The 21,175-nt window shown below is 39.7% G+C and overlaps 9 protein-coding genes and 1 non-coding gene across 10 annotated transcripts; 6 read left to right on the forward strand and 4 right to left on the reverse strand. All coding sequences in view use genetic code 12, as the record gives it.

Moving 5' to 3' along the window:
- The first annotated feature begins 639 nt into the window (after positions 1-639).
- RJT20DRAFT_t2 lies at positions 640-711 on the forward strand. The gene has a single exon. It is a non-coding gene; the product is annotated as a tRNA-His (tRNA).
- Positions 712-1,097: 386 nt separating this feature from the next.
- Positions 1,098-2,620, forward strand: VMA13 (H(+)-transporting V1 sector ATPase subunit H; the record flags this gene model as incomplete). Its single annotated transcript, XM_064918116.1, has 2 exons — positions 1,098-1,112; positions 1,190-2,620. 2 exons carry the CDS (start codon positions 1,098-1,100, stop codon positions 2,618-2,620), a joined length of 1,446 nt encoding a protein of 481 aa, XP_064777095.1.
- Positions 2,621-3,094: 474 nt separating this feature from the next.
- On the forward strand, positions 3,095-8,092 carry RJT20DRAFT_124189 (uncharacterized protein). Its single transcript, XM_064916166.1, has one exon. It carries the CDS (start codon positions 3,334-3,336, stop codon positions 8,047-8,049), a length of 4,716 nt encoding a protein of 1,571 aa, XP_064777096.1. The 5' UTR covers positions 3,095-3,333; the 3' UTR covers positions 8,050-8,092.
- Positions 8,093-8,623: 531 nt separating this feature from the next.
- On the forward strand, positions 8,624-11,890 carry RJT20DRAFT_11594 (uncharacterized protein). The gene has a single exon (XM_064915825.1). It carries the CDS (start codon positions 9,000-9,002, stop codon positions 11,817-11,819), a length of 2,820 nt encoding a protein of 939 aa, XP_064777097.1. The 5' UTR covers positions 8,624-8,999; the 3' UTR covers positions 11,820-11,890.
- A 34-nt stretch (positions 11,891-11,924) lies between these two features.
- RJT20DRAFT_124193 (uncharacterized protein) lies at positions 11,925-12,981 on the reverse strand. Its single transcript, XM_064916167.1, has one exon. It carries the CDS (start codon positions 12,906-12,908, stop codon positions 11,961-11,963), a length of 948 nt encoding a protein of 315 aa, XP_064777098.1. The 5' UTR covers positions 12,909-12,981; the 3' UTR covers positions 11,925-11,960.
- A 151-nt stretch (positions 12,982-13,132) lies between these two features.
- On the forward strand, positions 13,133-14,228 carry RJT20DRAFT_124194 (uncharacterized protein). The gene has a single exon (XM_064916168.1). The coding sequence runs from the start codon at positions 13,383-13,385 to the stop codon at positions 14,115-14,117; it is 735 nt and encodes a 244-aa protein (XP_064777099.1). The 5' UTR covers positions 13,133-13,382; the 3' UTR covers positions 14,118-14,228.
- A 132-nt stretch (positions 14,229-14,360) lies between these two features.
- RJT20DRAFT_124195 (mitochondrial 54S ribosomal protein mL53) lies at positions 14,361-14,918 on the forward strand. The gene has a single exon (XM_064916169.1). It carries the CDS (start codon positions 14,411-14,413, stop codon positions 14,687-14,689), a length of 279 nt encoding a protein of 92 aa, XP_064777100.1. The 5' UTR covers positions 14,361-14,410; the 3' UTR covers positions 14,690-14,918.
- Positions 14,919-16,608, reverse strand: RJT20DRAFT_124196 (uncharacterized protein). Its single transcript, XM_064916170.1, has one exon. It carries the CDS (start codon positions 16,563-16,565, stop codon positions 14,964-14,966), a length of 1,602 nt encoding a protein of 533 aa, XP_064777101.1. The 5' UTR covers positions 16,566-16,608; the 3' UTR covers positions 14,919-14,963.
- Positions 16,609-16,760: 152 nt separating this feature from the next.
- RJT20DRAFT_124197 (formate dehydrogenase) lies at positions 16,761-18,142 on the reverse strand. The gene has a single exon (XM_064916171.1). It carries the CDS (start codon positions 17,981-17,983, stop codon positions 16,850-16,852), a length of 1,134 nt encoding a protein of 377 aa, XP_064777102.1. The 5' UTR covers positions 17,984-18,142; the 3' UTR covers positions 16,761-16,849.
- A 738-nt stretch (positions 18,143-18,880) lies between these two features.
- Positions 18,881-20,259, reverse strand: RJT20DRAFT_124200 (formate dehydrogenase). The gene has a single exon (XM_064916173.1). It carries the CDS (start codon positions 20,117-20,119, stop codon positions 18,983-18,985), a length of 1,137 nt encoding a protein of 378 aa, XP_064777103.1. The 5' UTR covers positions 20,120-20,259; the 3' UTR covers positions 18,881-18,982.
- Positions 20,260-21,175: the final 916 nt, after the last annotated feature.

The following is a 21,175-nucleotide window of genomic DNA, read 5'->3' on the forward strand; positions in this document are numbered from 1 at the left end:
TGACCGTTGACTTCGGCTACATTTGCATTATTGACAGAAGAGATTGATAGTAAGGTTTGCGATGACGAGGCTTGTATGGAGTTATTTGGTTCCTCGACGCGATCCAATCCAAATTCAACGGTCGTCGTTGTGTTGGATCTTGATGGCTTCTGTATAGCTTGGAATGTGACTATGCATTCATTTTAAATTCTGCAAAAAAGAAATCTTTTATGGAACATAATAGCTAAGGTCCTATGATGAATATGCGTAGAAGTCGTACGCTAATTTTAGGGTTACAATCTTGCCTACATAACACTCTCAATATTCCTTCCTTCTTATCCTTGTAGGATAATTGAATTGTTCCATCATTCTGTGACCTAGTGCACTATTTATTGGGATCTGATTCGAAGACAGAACCTAAAGAAGAAAAAGGCCTAATCAAGCTTATTGTTTCTAACTCGCTATTTTGCAAAATAATGAGAGGTCTTAGAGATAGAAATGGGAGATCGACTGCAGAGCCAACCTTCATTTAGGTTTCTTGATGCAAAAGACCTAACGGCCAACTCTGTACATAAGTCCTGCAGTTAATTTCGGTCACGTTAAATACACGTGATTTTGAAAGAACGAATTTTTCGATTAAAAAGTCTCCGTCACAAAGTAGCCGATCTAGTATAGTGGTTAGTACACTTCGTTGTGGCCGAAGAAACCCAAGTTCGATTCCTGGGATCGGCAGATACTTCTTTTTTTTTACCAATATCAGGTCTAAAGTACCAATTATACATTAGCCACTTAATTTAAGCTTGGGGGCATCTTTCAACCAAATCTTATTTTTTTGTAATATCCATTTGAAAAGAGGAGCAGCACCATTTAATTCCCATGCTTGTCCCGAACCACACATATCAAACCCTTCTCAACAACCACTGTTATCTCACTTCGTCATCCAAACCTCTACCCCCAACGACTATCACTTCAACCCTTGATTGGTAGTGTCCCCACCAATACCATGCCAATTTTCCAATTTAAACAGTCGCTATCAATTCCATTCAGATTGAGGTGTGATAAACGTTGACCATCAGCCTTGTCGAACACACCAGGGACCCATTCTTCATTAATTGACCATGGCTACCGAATTTGTAAGTAGCTTAGCTTTTTGAGGATGAAATCAATTGACGATTGCGAAGTTTTCTGTGCATTTACTAACCATTTCTAGACCCCTTTGGTTATCGATAGTGGCTTCTTATCTGACTCCAAGAAGATTATCAGAGACCGTATCATACCATGGGAGGGTTTGTCACGCTCCGGTGTCGTCTCCGAGGATGATGCCTCATATATTAAGGTTCTTGAAAAGCAATCACCCGAGAACAAGAAGTCAACTGTGTTGTCCCAATTGGACCTTTGCACGAATACCATCTTGAACTTGTTGAACAAGCTTGAGGTCAACGAAAAAGACGATGTTTTGAAAAATGTATTGACATTGATCAACGACTTGCTCTTGGAACTTCCAGGCCAGGAGTTTTTGGATTCTTTATTGGCATTGTCTGATGTTGATTCATCATTACCATATGTTCCATTCTTGAAGCACTTGGACAATAATGACGGTTTAATCAAATCCTTGGCTTTATACAACCTTATTATCCTCTTATCCAAAGCCAGCAAGAACCCTAAGTCAGCAGCAAAAATTGATAAAGAGGTTCTTATCAAGATCTTTGACGTCTTGAGCTCAGAGCAGTTCATTGGCAACGTTCTGGAATCTAACTTCCAACTCATTAGTATCCAATTACTCCAAGAATTGCTCATCGTGAAGCAGTTCAAGCAGATTTATCAGGACTCTAACTTGGTCAGTAACTTCAAGTCTATCAACCAGTTGATTTCTAATCTGGCCAAGTACCCTAATGCTACAGGATTGCAATTATCTTACAATATTTTGTTGAGTTTGTGGATTTTGTCTTTCAGCGCTCCTATTAATAAGACTCTTGTGCATAACTTTCCTGAACTTATCAACAATTTATTAGTCATTGCAAAGGACTCAATCATGGTCAAGATTGTTCGTGTCTCTGTAGGAATTTTGAAGAACTTTGTCTCTGTTACATCTTCATCTCAAGAACAGTTCAAGACTATTAAGATTTTGTTATTCCATGAAGGATTACCTACTATTAATATTTTAAAGGGCAGAAAGTTTGCATCTAATGAGTCAGATGAAGAATTGGCAAATGACTTAGTTTACTTGTCCGATGTGTTGAACGAGATTGTCGCCGAGAAGTTAACTTCGTTTGACGAATACTTAACAGAGTTAGAAAACCCTAATTTACTTTCCTTCTCGTCGCCTACACACAAGTCAACAGAATTTTGGTTGGAAAACTCTCACAAATTCAAAGATTCATCTTACAAGTTAGTAAAGCGTATACTCGAGATCTTAGCTTCGCCTGATTTTGATACTGCTACGATTAAGGTCATTTTGTTGAACGATTTGCAATTCTTGATCAAGAACCTTGGTAACGATCTCGTTAACGTCATCAGCACGGAAAAAGATGGAGCATATAAGTTATTAATCATGTCTTACTTGGATAACAATAAGGGAGACAATGATCTTAAGTACGAGGCCTTAAAGACAATTCAATTGTTAGTTGGCAGAAGTTTCTAGATAAGATTGAAATTTGAAGTTGTTTTGTTTAGTTCTCTTGATTCATTGTTTGCTTTTTGAAAAATAGATAAGTATATTGGAAAATGTGTGAACGTAGAAAGAGGAGGCATGTACTTGTATTTTGAGCATCATATTTTATTCTCGAATAAAATATAAAATAGGACTTCCATACTAAGATAATGAAAGTTTTTATTAAAATATCGACAGTTTACGTTAATGTTATACAATAAATAAACTTATCTACATCGATTTTTCTTTTTTGTCGCTTTTTCGGCTTAAAAGTACTCCCCCAACGTAGCAGTAAAATAATTGAATTAGACCATTCATCTCCTGTTCTCTCCAAGTATTTGCCAGACTACCCCCTCCCCACAGGTTGCCCTATCTCCATCCAATAGTTGCAAATATCCCACACTCTTGACGGCGCTACCATCGTTTATTAGAGCCCGATTTTAACTGTGTGCGAAAAAATGCGCATACACGTAATTTTAATTATCTCTGTGAGAGATGTAAAGTAGTGATTCAAGTAGTACAGCGGTAATATCATTGTGCCGAGTAGATTGCTTAAGAAATATTGATTCCAATAGCATTGGAACGACTATAACACCTGTATTGGAATCTTATTTCCATTTTCCGATCTTTTTCCCCCCAAATTGTTATGATAACCATATAGTTGTATTTTCAAGAACTAATCAGACTCGACTTTAATAACCGCCATGGCACCGAAAATCAATAAGGATGCCATGAAATACAAGCGGAATCGAGAATTAACCTTCACGGATCGAGTTAAAAAAGCAGGTGGAGGTTATACCACCTGGAATGAAAACAACGATGAGCGGTTTGTGGAACCCTTGATCCTATCGGGATTTTACTATGCACCAACGAAGACAAATACAAGCAGAGTGATATGCTCATATTGCGGCAAAGCAGAAACCGTGAATAATGATTCAGATATTGAAGTAATACCCACAAGACATTATAAAAAGAGTAAGGCATGCTCTCTATCTCTAGTGATGCTCTCGGGAATCGTTCGAGATAAGTACGAATCAAAGGAAGCAGCTCAAGAATATTGGGAAAACCACGAAGAAAGTGTAATAGCCAAACCACTTGAGCCACGGTCTGGGAAGTTCAGACTACGTACTTTTGGCAACGCGTTTCCACTCGATGATAAACCGGAATTTAAACCCAACAGCAAATCATTGGCAGATGCTGGATTCATCTCGTCTCCTGTAGACTACAATGATGATAGAGTGGTTTGCATCTACTGTGGTTGCAGTTTAGATAATTGGGAAGCAGAGGATATACCAATCGAAGAGCACATTAGAGGACGCATAGGATATTGCTATTACTTGGATTTGTATAAAGCACTGGTAGGTGATGAGTCAATTGCCAAAGAATTAACTGAAGAGACAGAAACTGCACCCGCACCATATAATGGGAACCAACAGAAGGAATCTACTGTAAGGAAAAGTAATAGATTTTTTGGAATAGTCTCAGATGATAATTTGCTGGATGAGGTTGAAAATATTTTAGATAAAGAACCAGACGTTATCCAGTCAAAAGAAGAGAATAGCGACTCCATCCAGGGAAGAAAATCGTCTCAGAGAACAAACGCCTTGAAAGTACCAAAGGTTTCGAAAAAGGCAGCACATAAAAAAACAAAAGCAGTATATATCACGGAAGATGTTGAACCAAGTGCTGATATTCCAGAAGAATTCGGTAATTTGAACGATAATGACAATGCCGTGGACTCCGAAGAAGCAAAGAGAATTGGGAACGAGGGCGATAGCTCTCTGGATGGGATGCAAGAAGTTATTGAGAAAGAAATCGACAAGTCCAAATCAAAATCAATTTCAGCAAGACGAAGATCACGAAGAATAACAAAAATGAATGAAGAGAAAGACCCTAATGATGCATATTGGAATAAAACTCCAGATGAGGACTTATATAATGAATTCATGGGCGCTACCAAGAGAACGCAAGAAAGAACTACTCCTACAGATCAGTCTACTGGTGTGATTCCGACTCAAGCTGTGCTAGAAGAGCCAATTGATGAGGTAGAAGGAAGCTTGTCTTCCGACGATTCCATGAGTAATTCCTTTGCCGACTCTGAAGCGTCCGACTTCGAAGGAGACAACCAAAACTACATAGAGCCCATTAGCGAAGAAGATATTTCTCATCTGGAGCAAGAATTTCATGAGGAACAAAATCCCGAATCTCCTCCCCTAGCACCAAAGCCTACAAACGTCGAGAACTCTGTCATTGCCAAGGATAAGAAGGGTAGTAAAGGTACAAAGAAAAAGTCACAGTCGCTAGAGGGAGCCCAAGTGCAAGTTGCGTCGACCCAAGAACCCGGTAATGAGCAACATAATCCCAAACGCAGAAGTCGTCGCTTAATGAAGAAGAATGAACCTATTGAAATAGAAGATTCGCTGTCGGATACCATAGAACAGTTTACAAGGGCACTGAAGCGTAGCGGTCATATTGCAACATCAGAACCCGACAAAGAATACGAAACCAGTACTAGCAATCCATCCGAAAGTGACAGTGATTCTAGGGTCACCACGCAAGGTAGGAGAACAAGATCACGAGGGCGGAACTTAGGGAATGAAGTGGTAGTCAACAGAGAAAAGGCGATTGCAGTAAAAGTACGCCGCAATACCAGATCAAATACTAATCTGCTAAACCAGACGGAATACAGTACTATTGAGAGGAGCGACTTTGAAGATTCAAATCAACTGTCAGAGTCAGAGTTGGAATCGGAATCGGAATCGGAGCCTGAAGCAATCAAAACAGTCAGGAAATCGTCAATAAAAACTTTTGTTTCTGAAGAAGATGAAGACGATGAAGCTAACTATCAATCTGTATTCCAATTACCGACAAATCCACCTGTGTCAGAAAATGGACATATTGACATAGTACGTGGTGGAGAATCAGTCAATCAAGATGTAGAGCAAACCGAGGAAACGAGCTCTCACACTGATGCCAAAAATATGGTACATCACAAGACAGGGAATCAAATGAAGCGAAAAGCTGTTGAAGTCTTCAAGGAACCAGAAGCCTCCGAAGAGACAAGGGACACGGAAGTGACTGAGTTCAAAGCAAATCGCAAAAAAGTCAAGTTGCTACAAAAACCGTACTCTGCTACTCCGCCACCTCTGTATGATCAATCCATCGATGAAGATATCTACGCCGATGAAAACATCGAAAAACTTGAACAGAACATCAACAAAATGCCTGTAGAAAAATTATCTCCAAAAAGGCAAGTAAAACACAAGGCCGATAACAGGATCGGTGCCCTTTCTTTGGAGTTCCCTGTGGCATCAGTGACTTCCAGAAAAGTCAATACCAAATCGAAATCCAAGGGAATACAGAAAACATTGAAAAAGAAAAATGTTCAACCTAATATTTTTGATATGTCTGTTGATGAAATCCCTCACTTAAGACAAACCTTGTCACCGGTGAAAATACCCGACAATTTTGGTGGCAAGCAGGATTCTGAAAATTTGGGATTAGGACACCATTCACTGGGAAATAGTAAATCTACTCTGAGTGAGCCTAAACTTCAATTAGACAATGGACTATTTGAAGAGAATGGCTATAGTGGTGACCATAAATCCTTGGTGGCACCACAAGACATCAAAGACGCAAAGACGATTCCCGAGAAGGAAAATAGTGCTTACTTAGACAATACTGAAATAACTAACATTTCAAGTGGATCAGAACAACTGGAAGAATTTTACGAAGCAGAAAGTGAAATTGATAGACCGGTGTCGGAATTATCAAGCGAGGAAGAGATTGACAGGCCTTCTGAACACTCGGAGTTTGTTGACCTCACAGTTGATGATGAATCTGAAGTGGATTATGCTAACTACATAGAGGATATCAAGGGCATTAATGAAGAATTACTGAAATCCATGATTGCTCTCACTGATAAGATTGAAAACAAAAATGATACAGAAGATGAGACACGAATGAAATCGGAAATCGTTAGACAGATAGAGAATCTGGGAGAAGCAGGACCAGCACATGGTAACGATCTACATCGGTCTTCCAATGAACTAATTGATCAAAGGTCACCTCATGAAGATGAAACGCCTCAAAACAACACACAAAGACCAAAGCATGTTGTAGACCCAGACAACGAGTCTTTGGAAGCTGAGGTTCGAGCTGAAGTTTCGCGACTTTCGCGAGACAGCATAACGAGGTCCTTTGGCAGAGATTTGCAAACTGCTCAGTTAGATCTTGATGAAGTACTAGACGCTTCTCACTCGACGCTGATTAATTCTCCAAAATATAAGTCAGAACTTAAGGAGAGATCAGTTTCTATAGAAGTGGATGAGGTGACAGAAATCGTTACGGAGCCCCCCTCCTTGCAAGAAGGTGAAAAGGGATCACAAGAACACCAAGAAGAAGGTAAAGAGGGAAAAGAGGATGTGCACGAAGAACAAGAAATAGGAGAACAGGGACAAGAACAAGAACAAGGAAATAAGAAAGAAAAGGATCAAGAAAAAGTTAATGAGCAAGGACAAAAAGATGAGCAAAGAAAAGAACTTGTAAAAGAACGTGAAGAGGTACATCAAGAAAAACATGACAATGAAAAACCACTAAAGCACCAAGCTGAAGTACTGGTTTCTCTTCTAGATAGGGTTGTCGAAGATTCTCGTGACGCAAGTTCTGACATAAATCTATCTTCCAAGTATAGGGCTAGGGACAGAGAGGTAGAAGCTGAACTTGTGGATGTGAACGAATCGATTGTATCTGAAAGTCGATCGAGAAGTTCTGCCAGCGTGGTGTCTAATGTCAACTTAACGATCGATAGAAGTCAAGACAAAGAAGTGGAGAGGGAGATTCCCGACAAGTCAAATAATCACATTGACCAATACACAAGGACAAGCAATATTGATACGTCTCCATCACCACCTGTTGCGAGAAACTCAATACCTCCTCGTTCCTCATTTTCTGCTCAATTGGGCTCGTCACGGGGCACGTTAAACTTTACAGAAAACTTCAGCACGGTAATTGGTTCAAGTACGCCTCAAAATAGTAATCGTGTTGCCCAAATACCAAATCACGAAGGCAACCTAGAGAATGACTCGCGATTCCGTAAACAATCTGTACCTAAGGAATGGATCCCAAAACCACTTTCTAGTTTCCTCGAAAATTTGAATAACATGGAAGAAACAGCAATTGAGTTACGTAACCTAGCTACGTCAGAGTACGAGCTTCATAATGATCCTGGTGACTTGACCAGTTTTATTTCAGAAATGCCGGAGAATGAGGAGGAGATGACTATTAAGGAATGGGTCGAACATTGTGCAGCCAATTGCCGCACCATAGTCAAGGAAAGCTGTGAGGAAATAAATCAATTTGTTTTGAAAGAGTACCAGCGCGCTATCGCTCTTATTGAGTCGCTCCCGACTATTGATTAGCTATCTTGTATAAATAGTGTAATATTAAAATGTAAATTAGCGAGAGAAGTATAAAAATTGATATTAGTGAGTCTAAAAATAATCCCATAAAAAAACAATACTCATTAACCCCACAATACGGCAAATTGGATTCCTAGCTCTCTTTTTCTCAAACTAATCAAGACACGATGGCAGCCACATTCATTCCCTCTGTCGTAACTTTTCTTTTCCTTCCATAAAACTCGGTGTTACCCATCTAGAACCTTAACCCGAACATCACTCCCATTTACTTACCCTTACAAACACCTACATGTCTGACAGTGTTTTTGCAGCTTTCGCACGTGACTGTTCTGCTTATAGACTCACTCTCACTCACACTCTCTCACTTCTTTCTTTCTCTCAAATCATTAACCGAGCTTAACCTCCATTCTATTCAAATCCAAAGAATCGCTCCAGAACATCCACTCTGTAAAGTTCCACGTGACTCAAGAAAAGACATTTGGGCGACCTGATCTTATCAGTGTAATTCCATAGACACCAATCATTCATCTTCATCACGACTTGTTGGACAGACCATTCGTATAGGGCTACGACATCTCATTTGAACACAATCACGGACCAAGAGTACTACTTCTTCTGCTTTGCTGTTTCTGTGATTTGTTTCTCATTCCGCTCTTCACGAGCTACTCATCCGTCAATCACTGCCACTTAGTTACGTAGTTTCACTTAGCAACCCGTAAAGAGCGTCCCTGTTCAACGCCGTTGAGCAATCACCAGTGATAAGAACAGTCCAATATATGCACCAATCACCCCTTGGTATCACTTGCATCCACCACGAATCTTGTACTAGCCTAGCATTCCACAGTCTTTCCCGTAAGTTGCTGTATTACGGCCATCCACACTAAAGTCATACCCACAGACATTTGATCCAAGACGTATCCACAGTGTCCAACTAAACCACACAATCGACCATGTCGTTTTGGCCCTTTTCTAATTCGCTTAGTAGCAACTCCCTGCTTCACAAGTATCTAGATTCTGTCACGGACTTTGCATCCGTAACAACAGGCGACCTCTTAAGCGACGCCGAGCTTCTGCAAGAAATCCTCAATGAACTTCATAGTATTAAGAGCAATTACAATAACAATGTGACTAGTTTTCAGTTTCTGCAATCACAGAATGAATCCAATGGCTCTAACAGCCTTGTTTCCAATGCAGACGCCGTTTCATTGACGTCTTCAAATAACGATAATGTGGCGTCCAGTACTTCCAAAGATGCCAGAGGGGCGAAACTTTTGGAGATTTTACTTCAACCACAAGTTTTAAGTGGCTTCCTTGAGTACTTAGTGGATAGTGTTGACTTTTTCTACGAACAGGGTGTGAAAGAGCAAGAAAATTTGGATAAATTGGTGGGCAACATAGAAGTAGGTGATCCGAAAAATGAAGATCAGGAGAACTCACAACCCGATACATCTACGAACAAACTTCAGTCTGACAGCGACCGCGTTGAAATTGAAGAAACTGAAGATACGACTCCCGTAATCAACAAAAGCACAGCTGGTTATAATGCCTCTACGAACTCCACTGAAGAAGAGTCGGAGGATGACCGCTTTCGTCGATGTGTACAAGTTGCCTCTGACATCCTTTCTATCGACATGTGGATCATGCTGAATAGGATTATTGAGACACCTCTTATCATGTCCAAGCTCTGGCTGACAATACTGTTGCCTCATCTTAAGGAAAGTTCACCGACAGTGGCGTACATCGTGCACATATTAGACCAATTAATGGATAACAACAGCATAGAACTCCTCAACTTTATTAGAAGACAACCTGATTTAGTCGATACCTTTCTTTCTAAAATTGAAATTCCTATGCTTATGGATTTCTTCCTTCGGGTAATACAAACAGATAAAGGTGACTCTCCTACTGGAATCTTGGAAACATTGTCTCTGCAATCATTGATTCCAAAGCTTATAGAAATCCTTAAGTCGGACTCGTCGCAGTTCGTAGTGGATTCTAAGATTCCTAATCATGAACTTTTCTTTAAGCAGACGGCAGCCACAGATTTTATCAAAGCCCTTGTTACAATATCTTCCAATACTGCACTTGCTGTTGTTCTTGAAACTAACATTGGTCCCAACTCTTTAACAAGAGAACTTGTATCCCCCAAAATCATTAATACTATGATAAATGATATCATGCTCCACCAATTAACTATCGATGGTAAGAAGATGACCAACAAGCATGGTATTAATAATTGTGTGGGAATTATCATAGAACTCATCCGTAAGAATAACTCTGATTACGATTTAAACTGCGGGACGTACAGTTCGCTCCTTCAAAATGGCGAAAATGGTACTGGCGAGATCAACTCTTATGTTATGTTCCAGTGGCTCAAGGACTTTGAGCAGAATCCTCCCGGCCCAAGGGATCCTATTTATTTAGGTGAAATGCTCTCTATCTTCTCTGACAACTTGGAGAAATTTGAGGAGCTTATGGCATTGCCTCCCGTACCTCCCCCTAATGCTGGAGATGAAGTTTTAGGTTTCACTCGGTTCAAGATCGCAGAACTTATTGCAGAATTATTGCACTGTTCTAACATGATCTTACTAAACTCCAAAAAAATAAAAAAGATTATCAAAATCAGAGATTATGTTAGGCAGCAACAGCCCTCAAGACTCAAAAGAGCTCTCAACGAGTCAATGCTCCCAGAAACTCGCAGTGGAAGCTCTTCCCTCCATGATGTAACAATGGGCTTGGATGATGTCTCTTTGGATGACATACACTTTGAGCCCAGTTCGTCAGAAACGCCGAAGGGTGAGAACGATTATAGAAAACTAATAGAATCATTGGACGACACAGAAGACTCCGAGGATGAGGAGCCATCTATCTCGCCTGAAAATCCGTTTGTTTGTACTGAGAGAGATCAGAACATCCGGCTGAGTCCTTGCGTTGGCGACTATTTCAAAATCAAGTTAATTGATCTGGGAATCCTTCTAAACATTGTAAAGAAATTCACGCAATTCCCTTGGCACAATTTTTTCCACAATGTGGTATTTGACCTCATTCAACAAATTTTCAATGGAAAACTCAACTCGTATAACTCATTTTTGATTGTGGAGCTTTTCAAACCCGAAAAATGTGATTTGACTGACCTCATTGTGAAGTCCTATAGACAACATACCACGGAGCCTAGACCCGGGTATATGGGACATTTGATCTTAATCGCAGAAGAGGTAGTCAAGTTCACTTCGCTCTATAAGCCAGACTTGATCTCCCCAGTAATAGTCAAGTCTATTTCATCGGACGATTGGGATTGGTTTGTTGAGGAAGTTCTTCTCAAAACTAGAGAAGTTTATAATGTTGTATTGGGAGCAGAATCGGATGAGAGTCATAGTCACGGTGCTGGTACTGGAGATCAGGAGTATGGGTTTGACTCGTCAACAGTTGGCTATCTTGATCTCGAATCGTATGATGCAAACTCTGGCGGAAAGAACATGATAATATTGGGTGACAAATCTAACCATGACCTTTTCATCAATGACAAGCTGGCGCTAGACGATGAGGACGATAATATGGAACAAGACCCAATCCCTGATGTCCACGTCCAAAGCATGACCCCAAACGGAAATATAAACAGCGGAACTATTGAAGAAGAATTTGAACCGGAAACCTTCCATAACAGCTATCTGGACAATGATTTCTTAGATAACTTGTCAGGGTCAAGCTCATCTGATGAGGATGACGAGGATAGCAATGAATTACGAAGAGTTCCTAAGCATAATGAGTAATGTATTTATTTAGAAACTTACAAAAAGGACCCCATAAATGAGGATCTGTATCATTTATATCAAAAAGCATAAGCACTCATATTTATTTACACTTCTATACATCATTAATAAATAATCATTGTATTTTAACTGTCTACCTGTCTACTTCCTGTTTCTGGTACCGTTCGGTCTACCGTAGACAACCTTACCATTTGGTAATTCGATTTTATTACCTCTTTGGGTCTTCTTTTTGGTTTTCTTCTTGTCGTCGTCTGGCAATTCGAATATCTTCTTGTGTTGATTCTGATAAACAATCGTAGTGTCGACGGAAAGGGAAGTAAATTTACCAACAGTGTTGTTCCAAATATACACGGGAATCTTGAAGAATAAAGACTCCTTGAAGCCAGGTTCAACGTTGATGTCGTGCTCATCGATTTCTATCAATTCATCGTTATTGTCTGTGTCAACGACAAAGACACTTCCGTCATTCTTTACTACAAAGGTCTTTCCAGTAGCTTCGTTGGTCAATCTTCTGTCAGAGCCATCGTTCGGAGCAATAAGGGATCCTCCCCAAGCTTGAGACTTGACCTGGTTCTTCATGTCGGCAATTCTTTTGAAATCTTGGCGTCTGTTAATTGTAAGACCCACGAAATGAAATGTTCCTATGATGATAAAGACAATGAAGACTGTAGCAATGAAGCCTGGGCGGAACTTCGAGTAGTAATAGCCCGTTCCTCTCCTTTCTGGGAATCCCTTATCAAGGAAGTAGTCGTATCTCTTACGCAAGGAAACGTCTCTTAAGATATTACCTACCAAAGATAACCTTTGGAATCTTTCTTCGGCATGCTTCCTTTCTTTACGAGATGATCCCTTGTATTTATCTGGATGGAGCGTCCTGGATAACTTTCTGTATGCTTTGGTGATTTCCTTTGTGGTAGCCTTAGGCCCCTGTTCCAAGCCCAACCATGAATAGAACGAATACTCCTGTCCAAGGTCCTTTTTGATTTTGTCATTGAGAGAGAAGATCTCGTAGTCCTGAGGGCTCCATTGAGCGGCACTTACGAAAGCCAATGCTACGAACGCAAACACAGCAAATGATGCCAATCTCATCCTGATATTTAAGTATAGAGTATGTGGTTTATGAGTGTTGCACTTACGGAATATTCAAAGATTCTTGGCCCGTCCACTTACTGAAGACACGTTAAAGACAGCAAACAGACCCTCATCTTAATTTTTCACTCATACAGTCGCGCTCACTTCAGCCTCACTGGACTGTTGTATACATGTACTTACTTTAAGGTTTTGTCGTTGTAAAGGTTTGTTGCAAGTAATTTGTACTTGTGAATAATAATTATTATATTATTATTATTATCTTTGATATTATTCTTATTACTGCCATTGGTATTATTTCTCATCATTTGATTATAGTGGACATAGTATTATTATTATTATTGGTGATACTATAGTTTTGTATTTTCATTGACACTCTGATTTTGTATATAGTTTTTGTGAAGTATATACCATCTTCCAGCTACAACAAGAACCGCAACCTCCCACCGCAACTCATCCATCCAAGACCGCCCAATGACATTGTATCCACTTCCAACAAACCTCAAGTTCGTGTTTTTCTTCAACACCGCCGCTGCCACCTTATGGTTCTGCTGCCTCGCAAGATTTCTCATATTGTTGCCCTTAGTAGGAAGAAAGTTCCTCCCTGGCGGCATAGCTGATTTCTTTCATGTGGTGGCCCTTCTTCCGCTAATAGGCTTCCTAATGGTGAAGACTTTGGTCAATAAAACATTTGCCGTCAATGACTTATGGGGTTTAGCCAATGGCTCCAGAATGGCATGGATCTGTTACGGGGTGATTTTCCCCCATCCAAAGATCGCCAAACACACGTCTTATTCATTACTTATACTATCGTGGTGTCTAACTTACTTGGTTCAGTTCGCATACTACGCTTTCAAGATCAAAACAAGGAGTTCTCCTCGCGAGCTCTTCTGGTTACAATACCACCTATTCTACTTTACGTTCCCGCTCGGCTTGGTGGCTGAGATGATTCTCGTGTTCTTGAGTCTCGAATTTGTGCCAGACGATCTGATCTACGATTTTCTTCTTCAAGCGGCCTTGCTCAGTTACATCCCGCTTGGCTACTTCTCCTGGGGACACTTACAGAACAGAAAGAAGCTTAAGTACGATGATGTAATGGAAAAGAGGAACCAAATCAGAAACAGAAGAACATCTACTTCTCCTACAGCTGTATCTGCTTCTGCAGTAGATCCCGAGCCGCAAGCACAAGAATTAAGAGAAACACATTGATCTTTGCTAATGCAAAGATTAAAAAGTTGGACGATCATCGTACAATTTCCATAGTATACAATTATAGTATATAGTACTTATATTTAATACTAGCACTGTCCAACAACAACCTTAACAAGTTACCCTTGATACGTAAACCTGTTTAACTACACTGGTCCTGGCATTACAGTGCGTGCTCATATTTACACACTACTATCGAGTGCTCGACTCGCAAAAAAAATTTCGGTACCAGCTTAAATGTTTGCACCTCTTAGCACAAGCATATTCTTGTTGCCAGATATAAAATAGACAAGATGATAACGAAATACTTTGCCAACGTTGCGGTTAAATTTGACCCATTCACAACAGGAGGAAGGGCAGCAAGATTATTCTTGGCTAGAGTACCTTCGTCTGCTAAGATCGAATACAAAGTTTTGCCAAAGAATTCTACAATTAAACCAGAGATTCAGGTCACTTTTAAAGACAAGTTCGTGATGAAGGCCGATCCTTCTGAAATGAACATTAACGATTTGAGAGATTACTTCAACACACACTCGAGAAAGTTGGCTATTAAGGACGCCATTTCGGAGTAAGCATTATGGAAAGAATATCCGCTTCATCATTATCCCATCATGGCCTCTCAATTCTTCTTCCAGCAGCATAACACAGGGCACTATAATATAGTTGACTTCTTAAGATTATGCACCATTATAGAAGTATCCAAGCACAGACTTTCCCAGGTCTAAATTGTACATAATACCATATACTTTAATTCCTCTTCCAGTAAATAGCATTCAATAATTATATCACATCGGTCATATCAATAGTTTTAGATTAATGTCGTGTATCTATTTGTCTATCAATCATTTACGATTTCATTTCCCGTCTCTGCTTATTCGTGAACTCTTGGAACCAAAGCGGTACACTTTGGTCGAAAATAACCTGAGCTTCCTTGTCTTCGATAGGAAAAAACTCAAGATAAGAGTCTATCAATTCCTCTGCTCGTTTAAATTTTAAACTATATATTAGTGGTTCCGATGCACTATGATCTTTTGTCACTTTACTGTTGTGATTTTCTATCCAAGTGATCAAGAGCTTATACCATTTGAATATCTTAGCTCCATTGAGGGCACAAGTATGAGTGAGGAAAACTGGATCGTTATTAATTATATTACTAAGCTCGTTGTTATCATAGCTCTTAATAGAGGCCAATCTAAAATCGGAAGTTCGAAACCCTATTACCACGTCTTGGCAACCTATCAACTTATTCTGGCAATACGTGGAAAGTAACTTCTTCTGCAACTTACTGGTTGCCTTTATTTTAACATCTCCAGACGGTAGAACATTGTGAGTTTTCAACTCTACGTAGTTTGACGTACCCGATTTCATTGGAATCTTACATGCATCAATTTCTGCTGTAAAATGCACAGGAATGTCATTAACTTCATGATTAATCAACGTATAGAATGCTGTTGTTTCGTTGTCTTCGTGTTCTTCTTTGATCTTTTTTTCTTCTTCTTCGGCTATTATATTCTTCTTGTTATCTTCATTTTCAGAGGAGTAGCACTTCAGTATCGATTTGGCCATTAAGTCTGCACATTCTAGTTTTGACAAATCCATATCGACATCCGACTCTACTTCCGTGGGCTCTTTTGCTTTTCTTATCGTAGTCTGTATATTTTCTTTTTCCTTCTTGATATTCTTTGTAATATAATTTGTCCTTTTGCTCAGTTCCATGCCGTTGTCATTTGATGTGAGGAGTTCTTCGAACTTGAAACCTGAATACTGAAGAAGTCGAAGAAACAACGTATTCCTATCTGCATTTGACTCATTATTTATAATATTATCCATCGAATCGTTGGGTTCTGATTGCCAGTCATAGGCAATGATAATCAAATTCTGCCAGTATATCACATTAAATTGCAAAGGCTCTTTTTTGATGGGAACGTTAAGCATAGAAAGTAGATTTCTTCTCAACGTGATGAATTTGAAGTCATTGATTGATTGAGTTTTCTTGTTTATCACAAACTCAATCGAGCGGTACAAATCTTCCATTTGGTATACTTCTGCTCGGTTGACTCTTTTGAAGTTTTCAAATCCATTTGTTAAATCAGATCCGATTAGGTTCGAAAATGTAAGCTTGGCTGGGGAACTTTCTTTTCTTTTCGAATGCTTGGAAGTTTTATTCCCACGTTTGCCAATAGGTATATTTAACGCTTTCAATCCTGAAAGGTCCCCAAAAACTATTGTGTTCTCAATAGCATTATTTATTTTGGTGTAGTTAAGTATTTCTGTGGGCAATTTCGTGAAAGTCTGGTCAAGACTCTCCATTCCTTTACAGTAAAATTGACTTAAGAAACCATCTTGAGTCTCTTCATAAAAGGTTGCGCCCTCATTCTTTCTCCTCTCTAGATCCTTCAAGTAGCCCAAACTCAACTTTTCAAGTATTGACAATGACACTATCCTCATCGCTGCATCTCTTTTTGACCCTATTACAAAACTAACATCGAAGGTCGACCTGATATAGTCTTGTGCTGAAAGATATGAAAAAAATTAAATTTCCTAAAAGCGAAATGCGACAACTCGGAATTTTTTGCAACTTCTTTTATTAAGAGGGTTCTTTAGGAAAGCATTTATTTTTTTATGAGATGATATAACTATCAAGATGTTTAACTAAAAAGATATAAATATATGTAAATAGTATTTTAAATTGGAAAAAAATGAAGATACGATAACTTGCGCAATCGTGAACACTACTTCTTACGGTCACCGTAGGATCTTGTGGCATAGTCACCATCGATAACAATAACATCCTGTGGTCTGTAGTTGTGGGTACCATCGAAGTACTCCTTTAAGATGTCCTTGACACCAGCAGCATATCTAGCTTGAGCATCAAGAGATGTACCTGAAACATGTGGAGTCATTGCATTACCGTAACCAAATGGGTTCTTCATCGATCTCCATGGATGGTCTGCTGGAGCAGGTTGCTGGTTCCAAACATCCCCACCGTATCCGGCAAGATGACCTGATTCTAAAGCAGCTGCAACGTCTTCAGCAACACAGATAGCACCTCTGGCGGTGTTGACCAAATAAGAACCAGGCTTCATATGAGAAATAAGATCCTTGTTGAACAAACCCTTGGTCTTCTCGTGTAATGGTGCGTTTATCGTGACGACATCAGACTTTGAGACTATTTCCTCCAAACTTTCAACCCTCTCTACGATGTTGTCTCTACCATTGAGAATCTTGGATACGTCGTTCAACTTCTTGATAGCTTCAGCTGGCAATTCTTGGTAGTCGTAGTAGTATAATTTCTTTGGGTTGAAAGCAATCAATCTCTCCAAAACACGGAAACCGATTCTTCCTGCCCCAACAGTGGCAAAGACCTTGTCCTCTAAATCGAACTCCTGCTTTGCAAGGCCAGCAATATCCCATTGACCGGTAATAGCTTGTTGGTGAGCTGGAACGAAGTTTCTAACCAAAACCAACATTGTCATAATGACATGTTCAGCAACAGATTGGACATTGGATCCGGTGACTTCTGCGACAGTAATCTTTCTCTCGTTAGCAGCATTAAGATCAACGTGATCGGAACCAACACCTGCAGTAATGGCAATTTTCAACTTAGGAGCCTTTTCAATTCTGGTCTTCGTAATATAAGCAGGGTAAAAAGGAGTTGTAATTACAATTTCTGCATCAGCCAATTCCCTGTCAACAGTGGAACTTGGTTCAGGGTCCTTGTCGGAGGTGGTAACCAATTCATAGCCGTGAGATTCAACAAACTTGCGAATACCTAATTCGTTTTCCAAGCATCCGAGTAATTGAGGAACTTGCTTGGCGTGTTCCTTACCTTCGTAGAGAACTAATAAAACTTTACCTTGAGACATGGCTGAAAAATGAGAATGAACTTTCTGTGTGTTGTTGCTTTTTATCTAGACAATTAATGAATTGAGCTTGATAATGATTTTCAATTTAAATTCCAACTTTACAGGGAATATGTTGAATCTTTTATATCCCTGATTTCAAGTTTCACAGAACTCCTTTTGCTACCATTAAGCATTAAAGCTACATTACAAATGACCAGTCTGTGTCTTCCCCAAGTTCCAGTTCCGAGAGATTTTTTTGCAGACTTAAAGATCGCATCCAGTGATGTTCTGTGGGGAAACTAAGTTGCAGGAAATGAGGGCAGTACACTAAACCAACGCCAAATTACGTCGTACATTTCAAGTCTGGAGTAGCCATTTAAAGTTCCGAATCGCACATTTACTACGTTTATAGTCTCCATGCGATCCGACTATGAGCTTGAAAAGTTGCAATTTCTGTCCGAAGTGAAAAGGTTGCACATGTCCATTCGAGCCATTTTTCTTGTATTGGACCTCCTGTACCCGTTAATACCGTTTTCGTTGGTGAACGGAAAAACTCCCGTTCTGCGCGTTTAAGAAAAGGAATAATAGCTCCATACTAATTTAAAGTGCAAATGGGGGAATGACGTATGTGATAGTTCTTGAGAGAGATTCTGATTTAGTCTTCTAGCAATTTCCTTCCCAATCCTTCGGTATAATCGTATTGTATCAGTTGGGATAAATCCAAGTACAATAAATGTATGCATAATCAATTTGTACATATTCTAACTGTAACTAGCTTGTACTACGGACTATTTACACTGTGCGACTGTTGCCATTAAATTTAAACCCAAAATACTCCAATGGGTAAAATTCGCAACTGCAAATCGTATTGCTGCGAAATTTTTTTACACAGTATAATTACATGGTACATGATTGCAATCAACGGAAGAAAACATTTTTTGAATACTTTTATATACTTAATAAACATACGTCATTATAAGTGATAGGAACCTGCCAAAAACTTAATTAAGAGAAATAGGATCATTTCTTGGTTCTCTGTCCGTAAGCCTTAGTAGAATAATCACCATCGATAACAATAATATCCTGTGGTCTGTAGTTGTGGGTACCATCGAAGTACTCCTTTAAGATGTCCTTGACACCAGCAGCATATCTAGCTTGTGCATCAAGAGATGTACCTGAAACATGTGGAGTCATGGCGTTACCACCGCCGTATGGGTTCTTCATCGATCTCCATGGGTGAGTGCCTGGAGCTGGTTGTGGAAACCAAACGTCACCACCATAACCAGCCAAATGACCGGAGTTGACAGCTTCAGCAACATCATCCTCAATACAGATGGCCCCTCTAGCAGTGTTTACTAAGTAGGATCCCTTCTTCATTTTCGAAATCAAAGCCTTGTTGAATAATCCCTTTGACTTCTCGTGTAATGGACAATTGATTGTCACAACATCAGACTTTGAGACCATTTCTTCCAAGCTTTCGACTCTTTCAATAATGTCATCTCTACCATTCAATATCTTCGATACATCGTTCAATTGCTTAATGGCCGAAGCTGGTAACTCTTGGTAGTCGTAGTAGTACAACTTTTTTGGGTTGAAAGCGATCAATCTTTCTAAAACACGGAAACCAATTCTTCCTGCTCCAACCGTAGAAATAACCTTGTCCTCTAAATCGAACTCTTGCTTTGCTGCGCCTGCAATGTCCCATTTCCCACTGATGGCTTGCTCATGGGCAGGAACAAAGTTTCTAATCAATACTAAGATGGTCATGAGAACATGTTCTGCAACAGAGACCACATTAGAACCGGTCACTTCTGCGACGGTGATCTTCTTCTCATTGGCAGCATTGAGGTCAATATGGTCGGAACCAACACCTGCAGTAATGGCAATTTTCAACTTAGGAGCCTTTTCAATTCTGGTCTTCGTAATATAAGCTGGGAAGAATGGAGTAGTAATAACGATCTCCGCATCGGCCAATTCCTTGTCAACCTTTGAGTTTGGTTCAGGATCCTTGTCGGAGGTACTAACTAATTCATAGCCATTGTCCTCGACAAACTTACGAATACCTAATTCGTTTTCCAAACACCCAAATAATTCAGGGACTTGTTTAGCGTGGTCTCCACCTTCATAGAGTACCAATAAAACCTTGCCTTTAGCCATTGTTGAAAAGTATGAGGAATTGAAGTGTTACTAACTGCACTAAATCTAGTTGTGTTGAATATACTAGACTTTAATAATATCTTAACTTAGCTATCAGTCTTGGAGAGAAGTATCTTTATCTATATATATTCTTGAAAACAAAGAAATGAATGATCTTATCCGAGACATTTTCAGGGTATTCAATTACCTCACCTTGTAAAGGGTGGGGGAGAGTGTATACGCATATCCATTATATAATAGAAAGAATGGGGATTAACGACCTGCTTCAAATGAAACAAGGGGTTATCCTGAGGTAGGTCAACCTCGCACGTAAACTTTAGCCCTTTTGGGCATTCAGATCACTGCCCAGTTCTTAATAGGCGTTCACTCATATTTTAGTAAACCGACCCCGCAATTTCTCCGGTTTTATTGTCGCATATCCAGTTTTGAATAGCCATTTAATTGTGAGCCAATTGGAGTTAAGAATCATACAAACTATACATTACTAAAGGATACTAACCCACGAAGCCTTGGCTTGTTGCAATTTTGTCACCTTCGATTCTTTCCCTTTGTACTTGGTGATCATGAATCCAAGGGCCAAGTTGATTCCGAGTTATTTATTTTTCTCGGAGACGATAAAATAACTTCTGTTCCCAAATTAGTATTCTTGGTTGGAGTTCCCCATCCCATTTCATATTTTGTGCCATACATGGCATGGACACCTACTGTTGTGTGAATAGTGAATAATGTTCGACACCGAACATGTAGATGGAAGTATAGTCCTTGGAAAGCGGAAATTCTCGAACTACCACACTAATCCGTATACGGAATTATTTGTGGGGAATACGGTCACGTGTGTATATGCTTAGAGAATATCCAGTTCGACGATTTTTAAGGTTTCATGGGCATGGCGAAGTCAAAAGAAGTTGAAGCCTACTCTGACTGCTAGAGTGACGGATAATCCTAATAAAGAAAAGCTGGGCCAAATCGAAAAAAGGTGTCGTAGCATTCAGAAATCTATGTGTCTTTTGAAGAATCTTGAAGAAAGCTATATTCACGAGCGTTCTCCGTCCATTG

The sequence above is a fragment of the Scheffersomyces xylosifermentans genome, assembly GCF_036884685.1.
Source record: "Scheffersomyces xylosifermentans strain CBS 12540 chromosome Unknown RJT20scaffold_1, whole genome shotgun sequence".
NCBI classification, from domain to species: Eukaryota; Fungi; Ascomycota; class Pichiomycetes; order Serinales; family Debaryomycetaceae; genus Scheffersomyces; species Scheffersomyces xylosifermentans.